The sequence below is a fragment of the Tympanuchus pallidicinctus genome, unplaced genomic scaffold, assembly GCF_026119805.1.
Source record: "Tympanuchus pallidicinctus isolate F22 unplaced genomic scaffold, pur_lepc_1.0 scaffold17, whole genome shotgun sequence".
NCBI classification, from domain to species: domain Eukaryota; kingdom Metazoa; phylum Chordata; class Aves; order Galliformes; family Phasianidae; genus Tympanuchus; species Tympanuchus pallidicinctus.
In genome coordinates this window covers 11,503,194-11,524,165 of record NW_026294690.1, presented here as the reverse complement: position 1 = coordinate 11,524,165, position 20,972 = coordinate 11,503,194, and the positions used below count along the sequence as shown (strand labels likewise).

General features: G+C 45.9%; 3 protein-coding genes across 10 annotated transcripts in view; all 3 read right to left on the bottom strand.

Annotated features, from left to right (window-relative positions):
- The window catches only part of PXK (PX domain containing serine/threonine kinase like), a 31,793-nt gene extending 30,482 nt beyond the window's left edge, over window positions 1–1,311 (bottom strand). For 5 of the 7 annotated variants that reach the window (XM_052679165.1, XM_052679166.1, XM_052679167.1 and 2 more), the window contains exon 1: window positions 1,118–1,311. In XM_052679165.1, the coding sequence (XP_052535125.1) occupies window positions 1,118–1,219 (102 nt within the window). In that variant the 5' untranslated portion in view covers window positions 1,220–1,311. The remainder of the gene's footprint in view (window positions 1–1,117) is intronic. The other 2 variants (XM_052679162.1, XM_052679163.1) reach the window with 1 other exon arrangement.
- Window positions 1,312–4,043: 2,732 nt separating this feature from the next.
- RPP14 (ribonuclease P/MRP subunit p14) lies at window positions 4,044–5,948 on the bottom strand. The gene is made up of 5 exons (XM_052678901.1): window positions 5,821–5,948; window positions 5,645–5,729; window positions 5,501–5,577; window positions 4,633–4,711; window positions 4,044–4,269 (listed from the first exon to the last, which is right to left on the bottom strand). The coding sequence occupies exons 1-5, from the start codon at window positions 5,904–5,906 to the stop codon at window positions 4,213–4,215; spliced, it is 384 nt and encodes a 127-aa protein (XP_052534861.1). The 5' UTR covers window positions 5,907–5,948; the 3' UTR covers window positions 4,044–4,212.
- A 1,534-nt stretch (window positions 5,949–7,482) lies between these two features.
- PRKAR2A (protein kinase cAMP-dependent type II regulatory subunit alpha) overlaps window positions 7,483–20,972 on the bottom strand; it is a 53,545-nt gene continuing 40,055 nt past the window's right edge. For both annotated transcript variants that reach the window (XM_052678896.1, XM_052678898.1), the window contains 6 exons: window positions 20,314–20,467; window positions 17,320–17,421; window positions 15,455–15,529; window positions 13,442–13,507; window positions 12,642–12,780; window positions 7,483–12,081 (listed from right to left, as the gene is read on the bottom strand). In XM_052678896.1, the coding sequence (XP_052534856.1) occupies window positions 11,948–12,081; window positions 12,642–12,780; window positions 13,442–13,507; window positions 15,455–15,529; window positions 17,320–17,421; window positions 20,314–20,467 (670 nt within the window). In that variant the 3' untranslated portion in view covers window positions 7,483–11,947. The remainder of the gene's footprint in view (window positions 12,082–12,641; window positions 12,781–13,441; window positions 13,508–15,454; window positions 15,530–17,319; window positions 17,422–20,313; window positions 20,468–20,972) is intronic.

Genomic DNA, 20,972 nt, shown 5'->3' with positions numbered 1-20,972 from the left:
CTTGCAGAGAAGTACAACAAGCCACAATAAAGATGAGTTAACAGTGAAACAGATCTGGGCTGCTAATAGGCAACGCTAGAAGTGACACAACTTCTGCAGGTCCTACTGAAGACACCCCACAGCCACCAGAGCAGACAGAAGCACGAGGCCTGCTGGAATATAAACCTGACCAGCCTCATGTATAGCAGGAGATGCAAGAGGGGGATGCCACGGCCTGCCAGGTTCACCACATCTGCAAGAGAAGACTTTGAATAGAGGAAGACTAAGAGCATCATTTAACGCGAGCTCTTCACGTATAAGAAGAGTAACACACAGCATAACGCTGCTGAAGCACGGACCGCTTGGCTCAGCCCGCCCCGTGCACAGCGCGCTGCCTGCCGGCCTGCTGCTGCCGCAGGGCCCAGCATCGCTGCTCCCACACGGCCAGGAGCGGCAGCCGGCTCGCTCTGCTTCTCTGCCACACGCCGCTCGCTCACCCTCTAACAGCGCAGTTCTCAAGGCGGAAAACAACCACGGGCAGGAGATAATGAGGGCTGTCGGTGCGCGCTCACGAAGGCGGCCTGCAGGCAGCCGGGCCGGCCGTGAGACGCCGCTCCGGGCAGCTCTGCCAGCACCGCCTGCACGGGGAGCGCGAAGGCACCGCGCCGACATCCGACAGGGCGCGACCCATCGCGGCGCAACTTCGCCTCGGCTGCCGAAACGAGGCGGCGGGACCCATCGCCGCTCCTAAAAGCCGTCACGGATCACGAGAAAAGCAGAGAGCGCGGGCGGTGCGAGGCCTCCCTGCGAGTGGACGAAGGTCGGGGCACAGCCGAGCCCCAGCAGCGGCCGCGCCGGGTCACAGAGCGGGCAGAGCCCGGCGGCAGGCAGGAGCCGCGCGGAGCCGCGCCGAGCCGCCGGCACGCGGGGCCGGGCGGAGGCGGCACGGCGCTGCTGCGGCCCTCCGCGCCCCACCTCGCAGCACCTCGGCGGGACACCGCGCCGCACCCCGCCCCGCCGCAGCCGGACCCCGCCGCTCCCCCCGGCCCCGCTCCCCCCGGGCTCCCCTCCTCACCCCGGGCTCCCCTCGTCGCCGCCCCTCAAAGCCCAGCGCCGCGGCCCGGCCCGGCGCCCTCACCGTGTGCGAGTGCAGGCTCTGGCTCGCTTCGATCTGCGCTGTCAGCGGCACCGTGTCGTCCAGCAGCACCTTGCCGGCCGGCGGTTTCTCCATGAAAGCCATACCGCGGAGGGGCGATGGGAGCCCGGCGCCGCCGACCCGCTCCTCCCCGGCCAGCTCCCGGCGCGACCGCCGCTGTCAACGGCAGCGCCGCGCCGCCCCGCGCCGCCCCGCCGGGCCTTAGCGCCGCCGCCAGCCCTGCACCGCGACCGCCCGCCCGCCAGGGGGCGCCGTGCCGCCCCGACGGCCTCGCGCAGGGTTCTCGGGGCGCCCGCGCCGCTCGGGCCTCGCGCGGCGGGAGCGCGGCTCTCGCGAATTCACCGCCGGGGCGGAAACGCCGAGCGCAGCCGTGCCGTACCGCCGGCACGGGGTGGGATGGGGGCAGCTCTGTGCTTGCTTCTGGCTCTCGGGTGTTGAAACCCTCATAAAAAGTTCAGCTAGGATTCAGCATCTTCCCCTCACTCATTTGAAATCTGTACAACTGTTTTTCTTCCCCAATAGAAATCAGTTAAATTTCCTTGCAGCGGTACTGAGACCCTATTTGGGAACCACAGAATGGCCAGGGTTTGAAGGGACCTCAAGGATCGTGAATCTCCAACCCCCTGCCACATGCAGGGCCACCAACCTCCCCATTTTAGACCAGGCTGCCCAGGGCTCCATCCAACCTGGCCTTGAACACCTCCAGGGATGGACGGGGCATCCACAACCTCTCTGTAAAGAACTTCCTCCTGACATTGAAGCTAAATCTCCCCTCCCTCAACTTAAAACCATTTCCCCTTGTCCTGCTGTTATCAACCCTTTCAAAGAGTTGATTCCCCTCCCCTCTGTAGGCTCCCTTTGGGTACTGAGAGCCTGCACTGAGCTCACCACACAGCCTTTTCTCCGGGTTGAACAAGCCCAGCTCCCTCAGCCTGTCCTTGTAGGGGAGGTGCTCCAGCCCCCTGATCATCTTCACGGCCTTCTCTGGACCCTCTCCAACAGCTGTCTTTCTTATATTGGGGGCTCCAGACCTGGACACAATACTCCAGATGGGGCCTCACAAGAGCAGAGGGGGACAATCACCTCCATGTCCCTACTGGCCACCCCTTTTCTGATGGAGCCCAGGATACCATTTGCTTTTTGAGCTGGGAAGCCCACAATCCCTATGTTTCAGTGACTCCCATAGGGAGCTGTATGCAGGAACAAGGCTCACTGAGCCACACCTGCCATCCCTTGCACAGCACTGCCATCCCGCGCTGACAGCAGAGTGGCTGAAGAGTGCAAAAGCTCCTCTGCAAACTGCTCCTGCTGCTCCACTCTCAGCTTCAGTTCATTTTGTTAGCAGGCACAAACCTAACATCGCATCCAGAGTGTCGGTGCTACAGGGAAGGAGTGAGAAGATCCGTTGCTGCACTGCACCTGGATAGCTTAGCTATTTTACTAGTACTTTCATTGCATTGTTTGAAGGCAAACTTTCTCTCCATAGTGTAGCAATTGGACAGATCAATAGCGTGGGAGAGGCATTGCAACAAAGGTGTGATGACAGAAAGATCAGCACAACAGAAAGGTGCTAGAAGGGAAGGGAAGAAGATTGCTCACCCTATCAGAAGATTCCAGATTCACAGGAGAAAGCTTCACCAAGGAGAGATCTCCAGAAGGAGATCCTTTCCCAGTGGCAGCCAGCCCTTCAGTGAGGACTACAGCTGAACTGCCTTCACCTGTGCTCCCAAGGCTGACCGGGTTCTTTCCCAGGTGCTCAGTCAGGCCGGGACTCAGCAGTTACCACACACATAGCAAACAACTTCTGAGGTTATCTGCATCAACGTAGAATGCAGTTCTGCTGCAGAAGAGATGGGAGGATAGCATTTGTTTGGATAAAATTATGGGCCGGCCACTGAGAAGAGCCCATGCTTTCAGGAGATCTCCCCATTATTCCTGGTGAAATATGGCAAGAGCTGCACCTACAAGCTTTATCAGAAAGCACACATTGCTTGTATAAAGGCTGACTACAACTTCCATGTAAAAGTTAGAATAATGCAGAAAAGCACGCTGCAGCAACATCAGCCAGAGCTTCAGTCAGATTAGCTGAAGAAATCTTGCAGTATGTGAGTGTCAGCACTTCCACTTGTCTGGTTTACTGAAATGCACACCACCATCCCTTCTCACGTGTTTGTTAGCAATATAACTATTTTATAAACAGCAAAAATGTTCTGACTGAACTTAACCAGTGTGACCTGCAGATGGGCTGAAAGGAGCAGCCTCACTCCAAGCCCTGTGGCACAGCACATGTTTGTCTAAATGGGCCACGTCTGTCAGATGTGAGTGCCCAATTCCAGAACTGCACAGAAAAATTGAAAGGTTTATGTTTCTTGATGCAGTTACTCTCAGGATTGTGTTTGTTTGCTGTCGATGAATGATCCTAGAGGTTTTTTTGTTGCAAGTTTACTGCATTAATAGATGGAACGTGACAAAGGCGGTCAAAACCAAGCATACATTTCTGTCCTTACTGTGAAGAAACACAAGATCAAGAGCTCGAACTTGCTGGCACCATGACTTTCACCATCCCTTCCATAACAGTCTTTCCACTTTCTCTGACTTTACACGATACTGAGACCCGTGCAACAGAGCTCCTCAGTCGCTTCACTTCCACTGCAGCTATCACTTCTTCTCCAGTATACAGAGGAGCTGGAAATCGAATCTCCTGAGAAAGAAACACACAGCCCTGACCAGGCATTTTAGTACCCAGAACTGCAGAAATAAGTCCATTGATCAAAACTCCGTGTACAACAGTTCTACCAAATTTAGTTTTCTTGGCAAAATCTTCGCTTAAATGCAAAGGATTCGTGTCACCTGTTAAATGAGAAAAAGTAAGGACATCATTCTGTGTAAAAACTCTGGTAAGTTCAGCTTTGTCTCCAACTTTTATATGTAAATTCTGAAGCAATGGACATCCAAACAACAGGTTGGTAACCGCCAGCTTTGTTGAAGCTCTGTGTCGGAAATCCCCTCTAGAAATTCCACATCTGAAGAGCAGCAACATTTCAAGGACCTTCTGACAGTCCACCCAGACTGGAGACTTAGTCCAAGACCAGCTCCCTGCTGTTCCCAGCTAACGCAAGCAGAAATGGAGATGTCTTGTTTCGGGGGAAGAAAAAAAGAAAACAAGAAGCATTAAAAAACAAAAAAAAATCATCAAATGCACCCAGAGTTGAAAATATTTAATCCTCCCATTTATATAGAAGATTTTAAAGTAAGAGCCATGACTAAGCAGAAATTTGTTTAGCCATGGCTTCAGAGACAAAGAATTCATAGAAGTCATTTTATTAAGCAGCATCCTCAGGGGGAAAAGACAAAAGGTCTGGAGGTACTCGTTTATGCATCCATTTTTACATGAGGTCATTATTGACTTTTAGAAAGGGAAGAAATGGGATGAAAGGGAAGAAAGGTGCCAAACAAGCATGCAGCACAGCACTGATGGTGGGGAGGCCCCCTCCTACCTGCAGTACCCGGAAGGCACACCGCCTGTTCTGGTAGAAGCCCTGCAGGGTCAGAGCACTCCACAGCTTGACGAGGCCTCTGAGTAAAAATAAGACAAAAGACATTAAGTTTTTTTTTTCTCTTTTCCCACAGCATAAATATTTTTAAAATGTTACACAGAGAGTAACGAGGCAGACTTTGACAACCTGTAACGCACCAGTGAGTTCTGGTAGCAGCTCTGTGTCACGAAGGGTTGTTATATGGGCTGTACCCTCCTCCTTGACACGGGGCAGATGCTAATGGTGACCATGTTACGTTACTGGCCCTGTTCTTAAGCTCTTCCTGTGCCTTTCAGTGCCATTTCCCCCACAGCACCCTCAGCTGTCTCCAACATTTAAACCTGACCCCCATTCTCACAGGAAGAGATTTAGAACCACACCTTCCAGCAGGGCTTTGCTCCTCCGGACCCTTCTGTTCTACAGCAGGTACGGATGCACACGGGTCACAAACCCTGAGGGACTTTTTATTTCACAGAACTGTTAAGAGATGGATGGGGCATGAGAGGTCGTCCGGCCTCACTTCCCTGCGATGCACAGGGACGCCCACAGCCCCATCAGGTGCTCACAGCCCATGCAGCCTCACCTGGGCTGTCTGCAGGCATCCAGCACCTCTCTGGGCAGCCTGTGCCTCCCCGCGCTCATTGCAAGAGCTGTTTGCGCCCAGCCTAGCTCTCCTCTCTCCAGCCTGACACCGCTTCCCCCGTCCCGTCACAACAGACCCAGTCTCCTTTCTCACAGCCCGCCGCTTCGCTCACGCTCCACGCACCCGGCTGTACCCAGCTATTCCTCACAGCCCGCTCTCCGATGGAGCTTTTTTCGCGCTCCTTACCCGCTAATCACTCTCAGGACGGCACACAGACTTTTCTCCTCGTACGCCAAGACGTCGACAGGCAAAGCGGCCCCAACCTGCACACAGAAACGCCGTGAGGCGCAGCCTGGCTCCGCGCGGCTCGGCGCGATCCGCCCGCCTTACCTCTCCGTGCAGCTCCCGCAGCGCCGCCACCACCAGCTGCTTCAGCTGCGGGGCGCCGGGCCGCGCCGCGCCGTCGGGGAGCTCCCTGCGGGGAAACAGAGCGGAGTTGGGGCTCGGGGGGCGGCGAGGAGCGGGGCGCTGAGGAGCGGGGCGCTGAGGAGCGGGGCCTTACGCACAGGCGGACCCGCAGGTAGCAGTGCTGCGCCGCGCTCACCAGCACCCGCCGCTCGTAGGCGGCCGCCGGCGGCTCCGCTCGCTCCATGCGCCCGGCGGCGGCCGCCCCTTTCTACGGCGGCTCGGCGGGGCCGCGGCGGGGCGGAGCTGCAGGCGGTGCTTGGGACCGAAGTGCGGGATGAAGGCGGGCCCGACGATCCCGTGGCCTCGAGGACGGGCTGCGTAAGGAGGTCAAAGCGCCAATTAAAAGCTTAATCAGCAGCCGGATGGCTTGTTGATAAGTTTGTGACCATAAACGGGACCACCGCGATCCCTTCGCGGAGCAGCACGCGCGGTGCTACGTTCGAACACGCGTAGCGTAGCAGTAAGGAGGCGGCGCTGGATGCTGCGTTCGAGTCCCGGCCGTGGGGGACGCGTGGGCACAAAGCCCTGGGATCGTGTGGAAAAGCAGCAGAGGAGGGAAGGGTCTTCGCTCTGCAAGTAAATCAAAACTGTAATAATTTAAAAAGCACCCAGGATGAAACAGCCTGAGCTTAAGAACCAGCTGGATGCTTCTTCTAAAACTGCATCTCGTCAGGAATTGATCTGAGCCAGCATGGCAACACCGCAGCGACCTAACGGCCATCCCGTGCAGCCTGAGTTAGGGCCCTGCTCACGGGAAAGCATTTCCCACCTCCCTAACCGCTCTCTGACCGCTCTGCACAAAGGAACGCCGAGGTTCTGGGTAGCTTTCCCTATTTGACCTTTGGGTTTTGTGCCCCTGGCAGCAATCCCCTCCGTCCCATTCCCTGCGAGCCCCGCTGCGTCAGGCCGTGAAGGGCAGGGCTCCTGTGCTGCGGGCGGCAGCCTGCTCTCACCTTCCTCCTGCTGATGCAAATACAGCATGCTTATGTCAGCTAAAGCCTGCAGTGCTTTAAAGGAGATGTTCGTAAGAAAACAGAAACACGGTGCCCCAAAGCCTCCCTGTAAGCATTCAGCAGAGCTCATTTCCAACCACATCAAAAGATTTCAGTCTCCCAAGCAGGCTGTTGGATTCCTAACAGGCACCTTTTCTGGACTACTCTCCCACCTAATTTAAAAACTGACTGTAAAATACTAAATAACTTTATATAAATACTAAATAAATAAATACTAAAAAACTTTAAACAAAGCTTAAGCAAAAGCGGACGTGAAATAATCTTTCTCCAACACTCAACAAGTACCAAGGCTCATTTTCTCATCAAATTATTAGTGAGGTTAAAAAAGGCACAGAATGCAGCAGCACCAAGTGAGAACTCAAGGAATGTTGTGGTCCCTCAAAGAACAGAGAAACAGCACAGAGCCCAAATAATCTTCCTACAGTTATATGAATGATATTCATCAAATATGCCTGAGCTGCCAGTTCTATTTGGAGCAATAACATCTACAGAAATTTCTATTCCTTTTTAAAGATGACAGCAGAATTTTATCACTGGAAAGCAAAACGTGCTGTTCAGATCGTGTACAAACACGTTCTGGTTGTTGCAATAGGGCGAGTGCTGTTCTCCATCAGCCCTGATAACAGGAGAAGGAACTCAGGCACTCCAGAGAAATCTGGGTAGCTGCTGTAAATCCCACTCTGCTGTACTCGCTGTGGGGGGCTGTCAGCTGCAGGAGCAATAAAGAGCACACACAGACTGCACCAGGAAGGCTGGACACAACATGTCAGTTTATTAACCAAAAGTGAAGCCGAACCCCAGAGTGGTTTAACTTTTTAAAACCATATGTTTATATGGCAGATACTTTTTTTTTTTCCACGTTAACACTGTACTGCAAGAATCAAATTTTGCAGCTGTTCACCCTTTGAGAATCAAATACTAAGTGTAAAATGAATAAGGGTCCCTCGAATCAATAAAAACATATTTAACTCAAAAGAACAGACCAATTTTAAGAACTGTCTTATGAAATTCTCCCAAGTGAAAGACTTTCAAAGCACTTGGAGCCTTGAGGTAGCAACTTTATGCAGAATTTAATTCCCCTCCTGCCCCACAAAGCAGAGGAAAATTAGTAACGCATTATTAGCTCCAGCCAGCTAAGCGGAGTTGAGTGTTCTCTTATGAGGTTAGCAACTTTCTCTTCCACCTTGGAACAGCAGTGTAGTGCTGCAGACATCAGGAGAAAATCCACAAGGAAGGCCTCTTGAAATAAAATATCTGGTTTGAAGGAAGTGAAATGATCAGCAATAACCGTAACAACAAAAATCATCTGGAGTGAAAAGAAACACAAAGTGTTTGTATTTTGGCAAGACTAGTTTACAAATACACATCAAGAACAAGAGTCCATCTTCAGCCAATGGAAAAGACAGACTGGAAGTGACATTCAAAGGGATTTCTTTTTTGCCCTCTGTGCAAAATTGCACATTGTTTTGTTTTGCCTTTTTAGAAGAGAGCACTTTTGCCCCCCCCTTTTTTTAAACATTGTGAAACGTGTGCAGTTACATTAAATAGAAATGGAAATGCCAGGATATTCGGCCACTGAAAGCTCCCCTCACTGCCTTCACAACAATCACAAGCAGGGAATCAAACTCTGTTTCCCTCCAAGTCTCATAGACACTATCCTTTATGCCCACTTTGCTGCTGAGTTCTTTGATTAAAAACTAGACCTCTCTCCACTGTAAATTTCAGGGTGTCCACAGCAGATTTACTGTTCACTGAGCTGTAACAACAGCAACAAAAACAGCGGTGTGCATTCTCCTCGTCTGTGAGGAACAGTCATAGTGAAAAGGAATAAGCTGAGATGCAATAATGCAGGCAGATCTCTGCAACCAGGCACCTCACTCCCCAGTCACACTGTCATTGCCAGCGTGTTTTCTGACCTTGCTCACTGCTGCGCCGTGTGGCAGTCCAGCATCTCACTGCAAGCTTTGGATGCTACCTTCATGCTTCAAGATGGCACAGAACATGATGCTTACAGCAGACTAATCATGCACACTGCAAACTACAACTGTGCACCTTCTTAAGGTGGGCGAGAAGGACGAGCCTCCTGACAGACTCACTCTCCTTCAGCTCAAGGATCTGAGTCGGGTTGCCTCTTTACACTACAGAAAGAGGTCATCCTGGATGCAGGATGGTATTTGCCCTATTTGCTTTTGCTTCAGGGAGTCTAGAGAAAGATAGAACTTCAAATTCTTGTTCTTGGATCCCAATCTTCTGATTTTCTGTTCTCATCTTCTCCTTTGACTTCTAGAAGCCATGAAATCCTCCCTTCCAGGTAGAACTTACAAATCTAACATCAATCTGGGCATTTCGTTATGTTTCAAAACAATTGCCAATGTTTGCTTGTCCTGCAGAGAGAACCAAGGGCTGCAAGAAACAGAATCCATCTGAGAGACAGCTCAACCTTCCAGGTCCCTCTGAATAGGGGATATTCTGCCTGTGAGCAACAAAGGCCCAGCTGACAATTATTCACAGCAAGTCTCTCTTTAGTTCACAGGACAGCTTAGGCAGCACTTAACTCATACTGGTTTGCAGACCAGTTTATGTCTGGGTTGCAGGACATTCTAAGTTGGCTTCTGTCTTGGAACCCAAACCATCCTGAACTTTAAAATATCAAAGACTGTTTTCACTCTTTTGTTTGTTCTTTAAAAAAATTAATAATAATCCATAATTAAAAGAAGGATATTGTCTTTGGTGTTGAGCCTCAGAAGCATGACAGCATGAATGAAGTACCTGCTGCTTCTTTGGCTGTAATTTATCACAAAAAAAAAAAGAGAGAAAAACTAGCCCAGGAAAGCAAAGGAAATTCACTGCTCTAAAATACATGCAGTTAGAACAGCTGCTACACATTACAACCAGGACTTTAATACTACGGAAACACCCCGTTCAGTGATGCCCATTACATATCACTTGCATTTTATAAAAATATTACTCCGATGACAGTAACTGGACAACAGTCAAACTTATCAAGTTGCCATCTTACTTATATTGCAGGAACTGGGAGGACTTCATCTATTTAGGAGAAAGAAAGTCACCCAGTAATCAACTTAAAGTTGCAGCAGAGTTTTCTGTGCCTTAAAGAAAATATCCACCATTGTAACAACTAGAAGCAGAAATTCAACATCAGCATCCTTCTCCTCTTGCTCAAACGGCTGTGAATCAAGCCAGCACATTGTTACACCAGCATCCACAATTAAAATATCATAATCCACATAAAACACCATTAAGTTTTTATCACGAGCTGCAAAACATAAATTCAAAGGGTCACAGATGAACTACCTACAAATTTCATATCTTTATCCTGGGTTCCATCAGAAAAGGGGTGGCCAGCAGGTAACTGGGAGGGAGGTAACTGTCCCTCTCTACTCTGCTCTTGTGAGGCCCCATCCAGAGCACTGCATCCAGGTCAGGGGCTCCCAAGGCAAGAAAGACAGAGAGCTGTTGGAGAGGGTCCAGAGAGCCACAAAGATGATCAGGGGGCTGGAGGTCCTGCCCTACAAAGACAGATGAGGGAACTGGGCTTGTTCAGCCTGGAGAAAAGAAGGCTGCAGGGTGAGCTCATTGCAGCCTTTCAGTACCTACAGGGAGCCTACAAGCAGGAAGGGAATCAACTCTTTGAAAGGGTTGATAACTGCAGGACAAGGGGAAATGGTTTCAAGTTGAAGGAGGGAAGATTTAGGTTGGGTATCAGGGGGAAGTTCTTTACTGAGAGAGTGGTGAGGTGCTGGAACAGCTGCCCAGAGAGGCTGTGGATGCCCCATCCATCCCTGGAGGTGTTCAAGGCCAGGTTGGATGGGGCCCTGGGCAGCCTGGTCTAAAATGGGGAGGTTGGTGGCCCTGCATGTGGCAGGGAGTTGGAGATTCATGATCCTTGAGGTCCCTTCCAACCCTGGCCATTCTGTGATTCTATATAAATATTCTTTTCACACCATAAAAATGCCCTTCTTATCATCTGATTCGTATTTATATGGTGCTCTGATAAAATCTCAGCAGAATTAAGTTCATTAAAGCTGTGGAAACACTCTACCTACTAAATGCTGCAAATTTAACAGGTATTTTAGATAAACATAATTAGCTTAGTTATCACCTAACCCAAAAGATTCCTCAAATACACCAATTGTCTAGTTAGCAAAGACAAATGCTGACAACTTTTGAAAGGCTTATGAAATCAGTGGCATTTGAAAGCATTCAAGTGTCTAATTAAGTTAAAATACTGTGACACTGGAAGGAGGGAGCTCCTGTAGATAAATACAGAAGTAGTCTTCCTTTAAATTACAAAATGTTCATTCTTAAAAAGCTTTAAAATTGAGTCAGACAACAGCACCCTGGCAAACTTGCAGTATAAAGGATCTCTGTAAATGAAAGAAGGTCATCTATTGTGATTTTGACACCATATATATATGTATATATAGTGTCAGAAACATGGAGCAAATCTGGGGAGAAGACAACTATGACACCTCCAAGCCATACGGTCTGAGTCACTGCACTTTTTTGGGAAGCATGAAGTAATTTTCTTTGCTGCTCAGAAAACACTTAAATTTTGCAGTGCTTCATTTTCTGCATTTTGTTGCTAATCAGATTCTCACCTGTGTCCCCAGCTCAGTTTACTTGGTTTAATGAAGTACCTGCAGTTTTCAACAGGTGGAAGAAAGTTTCAGTGCCACCGTACTAACTGGCTCCATTGATATTTTAATGTCAAATCCAGCTGCTACAATTAAAAGCAAATTTGGGTAATTGAAGTGTTAGAAAGATAATAAACCTATCAAAGGCTTGTATTCCACAGGTTGCCTCTGAGGAACAGGCAACCTCCTGCCACAAAATTTGATCTGAAAATTTATCCCAACAGGAACACCAGAAGGAAGGAGGCTTCTGTATCTTGCACACTTTGGGTGTTGTATCAGGCACTTGAACTGCTGGACAGATGCCATTCTGAACCAAGTAAGCGAACTCAAAGTTAGAACCATTTTTAATCTAGGTCTAATAATGAAGAATCAGCAGCAAAGTGGAGGCAGGAAGTGAGCAATCCATCTGTGCCGAGACTTGCTTACGGTTTCTAAAATGCCCAAGAAGACAGCAGCATTAACTGTTCCGTAGTGTCCATTTTCCTTGTGAGTTGTGTTGCTGATAGGAGGCTTTTTTGTGTCTTGAACTAAGAAGGCACTGAGGTACCCTGTGCCTAATTCCCTGGATCCAACAGGTCCATGCTTGAGCCAAACATTGCCACCAGCTGCTCCTCATAATGCGTTATATTCCTCTTCATAATGTCCATGCAGGGTCCAAGCAACCTCTCAAATGCTTGCACATCCATGACTGCAGAGAAGTAAAAATATGATTGTCAAGTAGAGTCCTTTTGGATAAAACAATCTACTTTTTGAAGCTGAAGCACAGAACTTCAATCTAACCCATTTGGTTTTGAGGCTTCAATGGATGCTGATCTCCTTCTGTACTATCACTTGGAGGAACAAGCTTAACACACACTTCATCTCAGAAGTCAAATACACACCGTGCAGGCATTAACAGATCACCTGGAAGCTGTGACAAGCAAGCTAGATAAGAGGCTAATGCTTAAGTCTGGAGTCTTGGTGAAAATTCTCCTTTTCAAAGAGCACAGAACACACACACAGGAAAACCAACCTGCTATGCAGTTATCCCCACCCATCTGAAACTAGATGTCTGAGCAGAAAAGCATTGGTGCTTCTCAAATTTCAGCACAGTCATCCACTTCAAGCTATGCGCTTAGCTTCTAGAATCTGACCACCTGGTGCCAAAAGGCTGCCAGACTTTGAATAGTTTCTCAGTTAGGGGTAGTTCACAAAACAATAAGAGACCAGAAACAGGTAACTAGACACACACAGAGAACATTTGCTTACCTAAACATTTGACCTCTCCAACAGCATAGGCAGAGGCTGCCCTGGGCTTGTTGGTAACAAGTGCAAGCTCTCCAAAATACTGCCCTCTGTGACACCGAGCAATCTCTACTTCTTGGTTAGCTTCCTTACTCATCATAGTCTGCAAAACAGTACATTTTAATTACTCTCATACAGCTACGTCTTTGTACAAGGTTCAAGTTAATCCCAGATAGAGTGCACATGTGCAGCTGCCCATTGGTTTACAGCTTGCAAACTAGCAGCTCCTAAATCACGCCCTGTAACGTTGTAACGCCTTGACAGCACGTTCAACTGCATGTTTGGTTAAGTGTATGCTGGCCCAATAAGTTTTGATTTATTCACTGTTGCAAAGTTGGGAACTGCTACACAGCCTAACACAGCTACGAAGTTTTATCATAGATAAGACTTCATCCCAAAGGACTGCTTCAGACTGTATAGGAATCTATTCAGATGCTAATGGATACTGGAGTTAACACACCCCAGCTTTTTCTTCCTTGTAGTTTGCTACAATCCTACAAGAAAGTTTCATTTTGACCCTTAAGGCCATGTGCAGAGTAGACAGAAGAAACAAACCTCCCAACATTGGCAAACTGACTCCCGCCCACTTCAGAACAGGTATGGGGATAAAACACACATCGCAGTTGTGACAATGATCAAGTACTTAAAATGATGTCTCAAAATCAGTCAAGGTAGGCTTCTGCACACCGCAGTTAGCCAATCAATGATTTAAGCCAATCAAATCAGGGATTAATTTAAAATCTAATCACCCAGTTCAAACTCACCTTGCTTTTAATCATGATTTTTACTTCACCAGATTCTACAATATAAAAGCAATCTGCTTTATCGCCCTGTGAAGAAAAGGTAAAAAATACGTATACATTTTTAGTTTATTATGAAAGTATTTATGAATGGTATTATTCATTCTGAACTGGGCTTTGTGCAAGCCATCAACGCGAGGAATTACACAACACTCGTGAAAATAAAGTGAAAAAAGAATAAAGCACTCGATGGCATTACACTATTTAAGGAAAATAAATCACATCAGGAAAGTGGGAGAAAGTAGAAATTGTAGCCATTTAGAATCAAGTTCCAAAACGATACAGGAACGTGCAGTAAGAACTTCTGTTTTAGTTCCACTCATCTGTTTCCAAGAAGTCCCATGGAGTTACAGAAGAAATTAGGCTCTTATCTGTGGTTCTTTCTGAGCAGTGCTAAGTACTGAAGCACGAAGCTGCTCGCTTCCTGTTGCCAGCTATCACAAACTGCTGCACTCAGCGCGCTTCTTAACAACGCTCTGAATGCTCAGTGCTTCTAAACGCTGGAATCAAACTGAGTGGGAGTCATGGGACTTCACGTAACACCAGCAGGATGGTTTAAAGCACCAGTAGTATGATTTAAAGCTACTGCTTTCAGTCACACTGCCCTAACTGACAGATCAAATCCCAGAAAGATAATTAAAATGTAACATTATCCATGAGAGAAAAAGGATTCATGCTCCTGGTGCAATCGCTGTAGTACAAGAGCTATCACCATCATTTCCAAGCATGAAATTTCATCATCTCCAGCAATGTGCAATAATCACCCAGATCAATCCAGAATATTAATCCTACTTGTAATTTTCCTTACATGTAATTACATCCTTATCCTTAATTTGGCTGTTACAGATTGAAACCAACTCTGTAACCGGATCACTGACTGTACAGCTTCTGAGAAAGCTTTGATTCTGCTGACAGCCCAGGTTTCTCAGGCTCTTAAGCAACAAGATTTTCAGCTTACACAACTGAGTCTTTCTGGAAAGAAGTGATTTGGCTGTATGTTGTTATCAGCAAACCTTGTTTTCTTGCATTTTATCAGCTGATTTCAAGTTATTAAGATTAACTATTCAAGACACTATGAAGGATTCAGATTCTGTTTACAAAACAGGGAGACCTGTGACCACACAGCCTACCATTCCAGGTAAGCCAAGCACTTCCTTGCATTAACCCCTGCTTAAAATAGAGCACTTTCTCAAAATAAATATACAAAGCTACCCCCCAGCTAAGATTGATGCAGAATTCTTGTGTTTCATCTGTAAAAATACTCCAAGAAGTTAGTTCTGTCACAGGAAAAAAAGAAAAAAAACTTCAGATTGAATTTGTCCAGCTTTATGTTTCAATCTGGCCTTGATCTACCACAGCAGACATTACAGTTGATTGAAGTCTGACTATTGCTAGCACTAAAATACTCTTTTTAAAGGCATCTGGAAAAATAACTTTTTAATTAAGTGACAGTTCTTTGACAGTACAGTTAACTGACTTGATATCAACTAACAAAACATCCCTATCGAGCTTGTTTAGCTCTGTGCAAATCACAGTCCTGTCGAATTGCTTGATTTTTTTGTTTATTCAGACCCAGAAATTGGAGATGCTCTGGATGTGTTTTGGGATTCCCTATTTAATCTGGTTACAGGTGCCTACAAGAACTGCACCTCAGGGCTTTCATGAAAAATTGCAAAGACAGACACGTAATTTCAGCTTCTTAAGGCTCCTTCCTCTTGAAGCCTTGCAAAGACCATTTATAAAAAACAAATGGTCAAGAGAAGGGATTACCCAGAAGCTAAAGCAGTAGAATAAATATGTAACAAAGTATGTGCTGGTCCTTCCCCACGTAGTCAAAAACTGGTTAAACAAATTGAAAGCATTAAAAGAACAAGTGATGCCAACTTGATCCAATTAACACGATTCTGTGAGTAAATTCCACATAGGAACAAAAACAAAGAGGGGAGAAGGACAGGTGGGAATTCATACTCCAAGTACCTGAGAAATGATACGTTCCCCGTCCTGATACACTTTCTCTCCTATAACATCCACAATTTTCATTCGTTCTGATGCCTGCAATGAAGAGGAAAATCAAGCACAATTACCTGCTATAATAAACTTCATAACTCAGAAATTAAGCGCTCGCCCGACAGAAACATGCTGAATCTGGCTACTGAAAAATGCAGCCCCACACGACTTCATAAACCGCAGCACAACTTTCAAGACTACCAACGGTCAATGAAAAAAATTTTCATTTTCTAGTGCCCACACCTGAAGTTAAAAATGGCTGATTTGGCTGCTTTAAACAAAGAAAAAAATCACTTCCTGTGAGATTCAGCTGAAATCTGAAGAAAGCCCTTCAAAAAATCCCAAGTACTTCCCAAGAAACCTCAATGAAAAATACTACTAATTCATTTTCAAAATATTTTCATTGCTACGCACTCGAATGTCTTTGGTTGGTTGGAGTTTTTTGTGTGTTTATTTTGGTTGGTTATTTTACATCTTAAAGCTCACTGCTAGAGTAGCAAGAGGGAGAGGGGATATGAGAAAGACACTGGATCTAAAAATTGTAAGCAAGCACTGCAACAGGATGCCCTGCAGCAAGGTCAAGAGGTACCAAAGTGACACGCAGTGAAATGTGCTTTGGCCTTCACACACAGGAAGGGAGGAAGGACAGTTAAACTTATCTCCAGTGTTTCCTGCTGCCCGTCCAGCACATCACAAAACAAGTTTAATGGTTCAAAGCAACGTAAAAATACATTAAGAAAGGAAGAAAATCCTGAACAGTTAAAATGAATACCTCAACACATGATTCATTTTTAATCTATTCGTTTCACAATTGCACCTCCATCAAGCCCATGTTTGAGAAACTGTTAATTACAATCCACGCATGATTCAGCTGCAGTGTGTCATGCAAAAAGGCAGCCAGTGCTAATGAGATTTTTCTCTTTTTTGAATCCTTAAACTTTTATGAGTCATCTAGGGCTCAGAAAAAAATCTCACTGATGAAACTAGTTTAAGCCAGTCTTTGAGGGAGATGTTGTGTAATTCACCCCTTCCACAGCTATCAGCATAGGTCCAAACTAATATATTCTGGAAGCCACTATTTACACTTATGATGCTTTGCAATTTTGTAATCTTCTCTCAAGAGGATTGAGAACTATTCCCAAGTGCTAAAGATTAAAGCTGAAAAATGGAACAAGGAATCAAAGAAAAATATAAGTTATGGCATAAGGCAAAGGCAGACACATAACAATGTTCCATACAGTCTGGCATGCCTCCAAAGCCTTTCTGAAAATACAGGCTGAATCAATAGCTTAGAAGTGACAATTTACACATCATTCCTAAAATCATGCACCACACAACCAATACAACACGTGCTTGCTCTGCCTAGTTATTTTTTTCCTGGGCAGCAGTGCTTCCTTTAGCTGATTCTTAGCTTACAGGAGGTAAGATAAAGCAAGATCTGCTGAGGGAAACACCTTTGAAATTTAAAATCATTCATAGTTGATGAAAATGAAATATTCCAGAGACCGTATCATTACTTCAGAAACACACCCTCAAACAGAACCAAAACCCTGAGCTCCAGTTTCCACTTTTATCCCTTTAATACCTCTTCTCTACCTGCTGTATGTTTTAAAGCCTTTGCAAAGACTGAGATAAGAATTGCCTACTGTGAACGGTGGATGTGAAAAACATGTCGGACAACTTCAACAGTACAAATGCAGCTGTACACCAAATAGGATACTAAAGCAGCTCTTAAAAACATGCAAGCAAAAAATGACACAGATTTCTGATAACAGTATAAACCAAGTGGGGAGCTAACAGAAAACTTTGGTGCAAATGTCTCTGAGAGACTTTACCTCCAAGGACTTGAGAAGGGGTACAGACTCAATAAATAACTCGTACGTCTTCCTCTTCTTTGCATTGTTTTTCAATATAATTCTTCTGAATGTCACTCGATCCTGCAAGAAACAGCACAAACTGATTATTCCGCCTAGCTAAAGTGCTTACTGATTAAAGAACCTTTATCTAACACCTGAAAAAATGAATATCTAATATTTGCAAGAGAATTTAGATACAAGAAGTCAGTTATTAAAAGGTATGACATCACAACAGTGATCTTAACTGGCCTCATGACAGTATTTCCTGTAAATACCAAACTGAAAAACAGGGAGCTCTCAAACTTGGTCCTTCTCAGATAGCCATTTAAGAATTCCAGTTTTACTCTCATACTGTTTTCCAGAGCTGAGTCTGTGAGGTTGGTTGGTTTTTTTTGGGGGTGGTTTTTATTCCATCTTTTACATTTTCACACACTATGAAGAAGTTATGCTCTTCTTGCAACTCCTAATAAGGCAACTGCAGAATCAAGTCTGAACTGGGTTGTCCTCAAATCACAGATTCAGATTCAAGTAGATCAGCAAGCAGAATATCAAACAGCACCAGCCTTGATTCTCCCCCCACTTTTAAGGATAAGAGGCAGCTTTTTGCAGAGAATGGCTATTTCTGCACTTCCACGTGTCCACAGGTACCATAGCAACTTCCTGATGCAAAAGCGTTTGGAGGTTGTTTGTTTTTGAAGCCCAATTTTGGTCAAGCTCACTCCACCACCCACCCGACTTCCCCCCAGGCACCAACCCGTGCCGTGCAGGCTGTGCGGCCAGCAGGCGGCAGCACGCACCCGAGTGAAGGCCAGGCTGCCTGCAACATCTGGCCGAGCACCTGCAGCAGCAGACATGTTTGCGAGTTTATTGTTAGATCTTAACGGAATGCTTGTTATTTGCACACAGAAAGCTGCTGTAGAACGTTGATAAGAAGGGCCACGAGAGAGTTGGGCATAAACACTGCATCCAGGCGAAGGGGAAGGGGTCACCCCACACCAGTCATTAACATTTGTGTAACAGTAATGTTCGTGGCCTTACACAAGGTGAGCCTAAGCGAAAACAATCAAGACAAACAATCAGAAGAAAGGAACATTGTCAGGAAAAAAAAAGTACACGAGAGTGAGCAGCAATAACTGAAATCCTGAGAGCCACTGCTCTGGATCTCATTGTCTGAAAACATCAACTGCTACTTGAGGCAGAGAGATTGTGAGGTGAAGAGGTGTGTTCAGGTAAGAGAAGGGTTTTAGGGAATGCAGGCTACACTTACTTGGAAAGAAAACAACGACCGACACTGGTGATACAGTGGAATAAATAAGTTGAAGTGACAGATGAAAGGAAGAATAGCATTACTGTTAAGCAAAAGAACCAGAAGAGGATAAAGCCAGAAGGAATGGGTGGGTTTTGTTTTGTTTCCTTTCTAAAGAATTTTTTCAGTGCTAGAAGTCTCTTCAAATGCACACACGTGGAAGAGGAGAGAGGTGCAGAAGCGACCATGGGGATTGGAAAAGCATAAGAGAAAAATCGGAATTCCTTTGTTGGGAGGCACAGAGCAGCGATGGAAAAGTACACGATTGTGAGGTTTTCCCCCGATACAGGCAGTAGCAAATGGTGAGGGGACATTTTTGTGCTCCATATGAGACCCACGCTCGATTGCTTTGTGCCTGCGCCTTCCAGGCTCTTCTTGGCCTAAGCCTGCACTGCAGGAGTAACCCGCACTTGCTGACTGGCAGATTACCCGTAAGTTTAACAGTGACTTTTACAGACTAATAAAAATGTTTAAATTACATTGTGCACAAAATATTACAATTAAATACGTCAACAACAGAGCAAGCAGAAGATGTAACCAGTTTTAGGCATGAAAATGCAACATTAGTTCACAAAATATCCACGGGGCTAGATCACTACCAAGGTCCCCTTTCAACTACATCTCATTAATTACGTGAACATAATCAGAGAAATAAAAGAACTCCATTTGTGCAGAACAAAGAATATCTCCTCCTTTTCTTCTTTTTATGAGTGGACTTGGTACACAGCTGTTATGTTCAAAAATTAGATCCTCACAGATTTCTGGTTAGCGACCAACATCTTTTCCTTCACCTCACGAAGAAGTCAGAACTCAGTTCTTTCAGCAAGCACAGATTGCTGTGTGCAGCAGCTCATCAGTTGTGTAATCAAGGTCCCAACACACACCAACCCCAGCGATAGTTGCCGAGGAGCCCAGAGATACACAGAGAACACAACACTTCTGGTTTCAAAGGCTTCTCCAATCACACAATCTGCTCATTACGTGAGCCTCACAGATGAGTAAGAGAGCACTATGAAAAATAACCTTATCCAAATGGCACAGAGAAAAGAACTAAAATAGGAAACTAATGTTACAGCTTCACATTCAACACCGCTGGACCGGAGACAAAGCAGCACCACCACTTAGCTTGGTATTTCATTTGACCTGAGAACCTCTTCCAGGGTAACACAGAGACCAGGAACATCATAACCATTTATTCTGAGTGAAAACAAAGCTTTGGGCAGTTTTCCTACTCTTCATATTACTGGCATGCTCAAGAAGATATTTAACACTGTTCATATCCATATAAAAGCAGACAGAAGGGTAGGAGGTTGAGCTGAAAATAATGTTATTTAGATATTGTATGTATATTACCTCCTTCCCACCTCTACAAAATATATGCATTAATACCTCCACCATTCTCTGGTTGTTTTTTCCTTAACAAAAGCCCTGATTACAAAAATGCAAAACAAGAGACAGATAAAACTAGCAATACAGTATTTACAGACAAGTTATTCTAGAAAAGAGGCCAACGGTGCACAATGGATCCTTCTATGCTACAAGGTAAGATAAGAAACCATGATAAAAAAAATGCCATTAGTGCAAGGAGTCACATGGAAAGAAGCACCTGGACACGGTGAGTTAGTATTTCAAACAGTAGGCAAATGAGAGCAACTTCCTTTCCTTACCAGTCCCCAAAGGGCTCCTTCTGTTGTGGCAACAATGGTGGCAGCTCTAGGAGTATTGTACATCAACGCCAGTTCCCCAAAACTGCCGTGGTTATCATAGCGGCCCACACAGCGCGCCTGGTTGTCTTTTGCTACAACAATATCATACAATCCCCTGGAAAACAATGGAATAGATGCTTTTCATTACACAACATTCCAGTACAGGTGACGAGACAATTTTTGCTGTTACAGAAACAGTCTATTTGCACTAGCTTTAAATGAAAGCTGCTGGGCTGGAAAGGTCTCCTCACCCTGTTCTCCAAGAGGCAACGCTTCCAACTTATAATAAAGTTAAAGTAGCCCAAAATTTACTGAGAATCAAGACTGATCTAATGAAGATAGAGGTACAAGCTCAAGGCATGAATGTGGCTCTAACTGTACCACAACTGTATACAAAGACACAGGCTGTGTAGAGGTAGCCCTTAAGATGCCACACAGGAGCCTTTAACACCCTCAGGTCAGTCTTACCTCCAGGGCTTAAAAAAAAAATTTTAAGATAGCTCAACCAGGCTCAGTGAACTCTGGCCTATGGCACCTAAGATCACTCAAGTATTAGACAACGAACTATAAGCTTTACAAAATATGTTATATCCTGGTAAGAAGCTGGTAAAGAACACTTC

What these genes read in the sequence shown, in the direction of transcription:
- RPP14 (XM_052678901.1), bottom strand. Translation starts at nt 5,906, where the DNA reads ATGGAGCGAGCGGAGCCGCCGGCGGCCGCCTACGAGCGGCGGGTGCTG. An exon ending in GTCCTGAGAGTGATTAGCGG is followed by an intron (nt 4,712 to 5,500) that starts GTAAGGAGCGCG and finishes ATTTTTACTCAG; the next exon opens with AGGCCTCGTCAAGCTGTGGA. An exon ending in GTGCCTTCCGGGTACTGCAG is followed by an intron (nt 4,270 to 4,632) that starts GTAGGAGGGGGC and finishes CCCCGAAACAAG; the next exon opens with ACATCTCCATTTCTGCTTGC.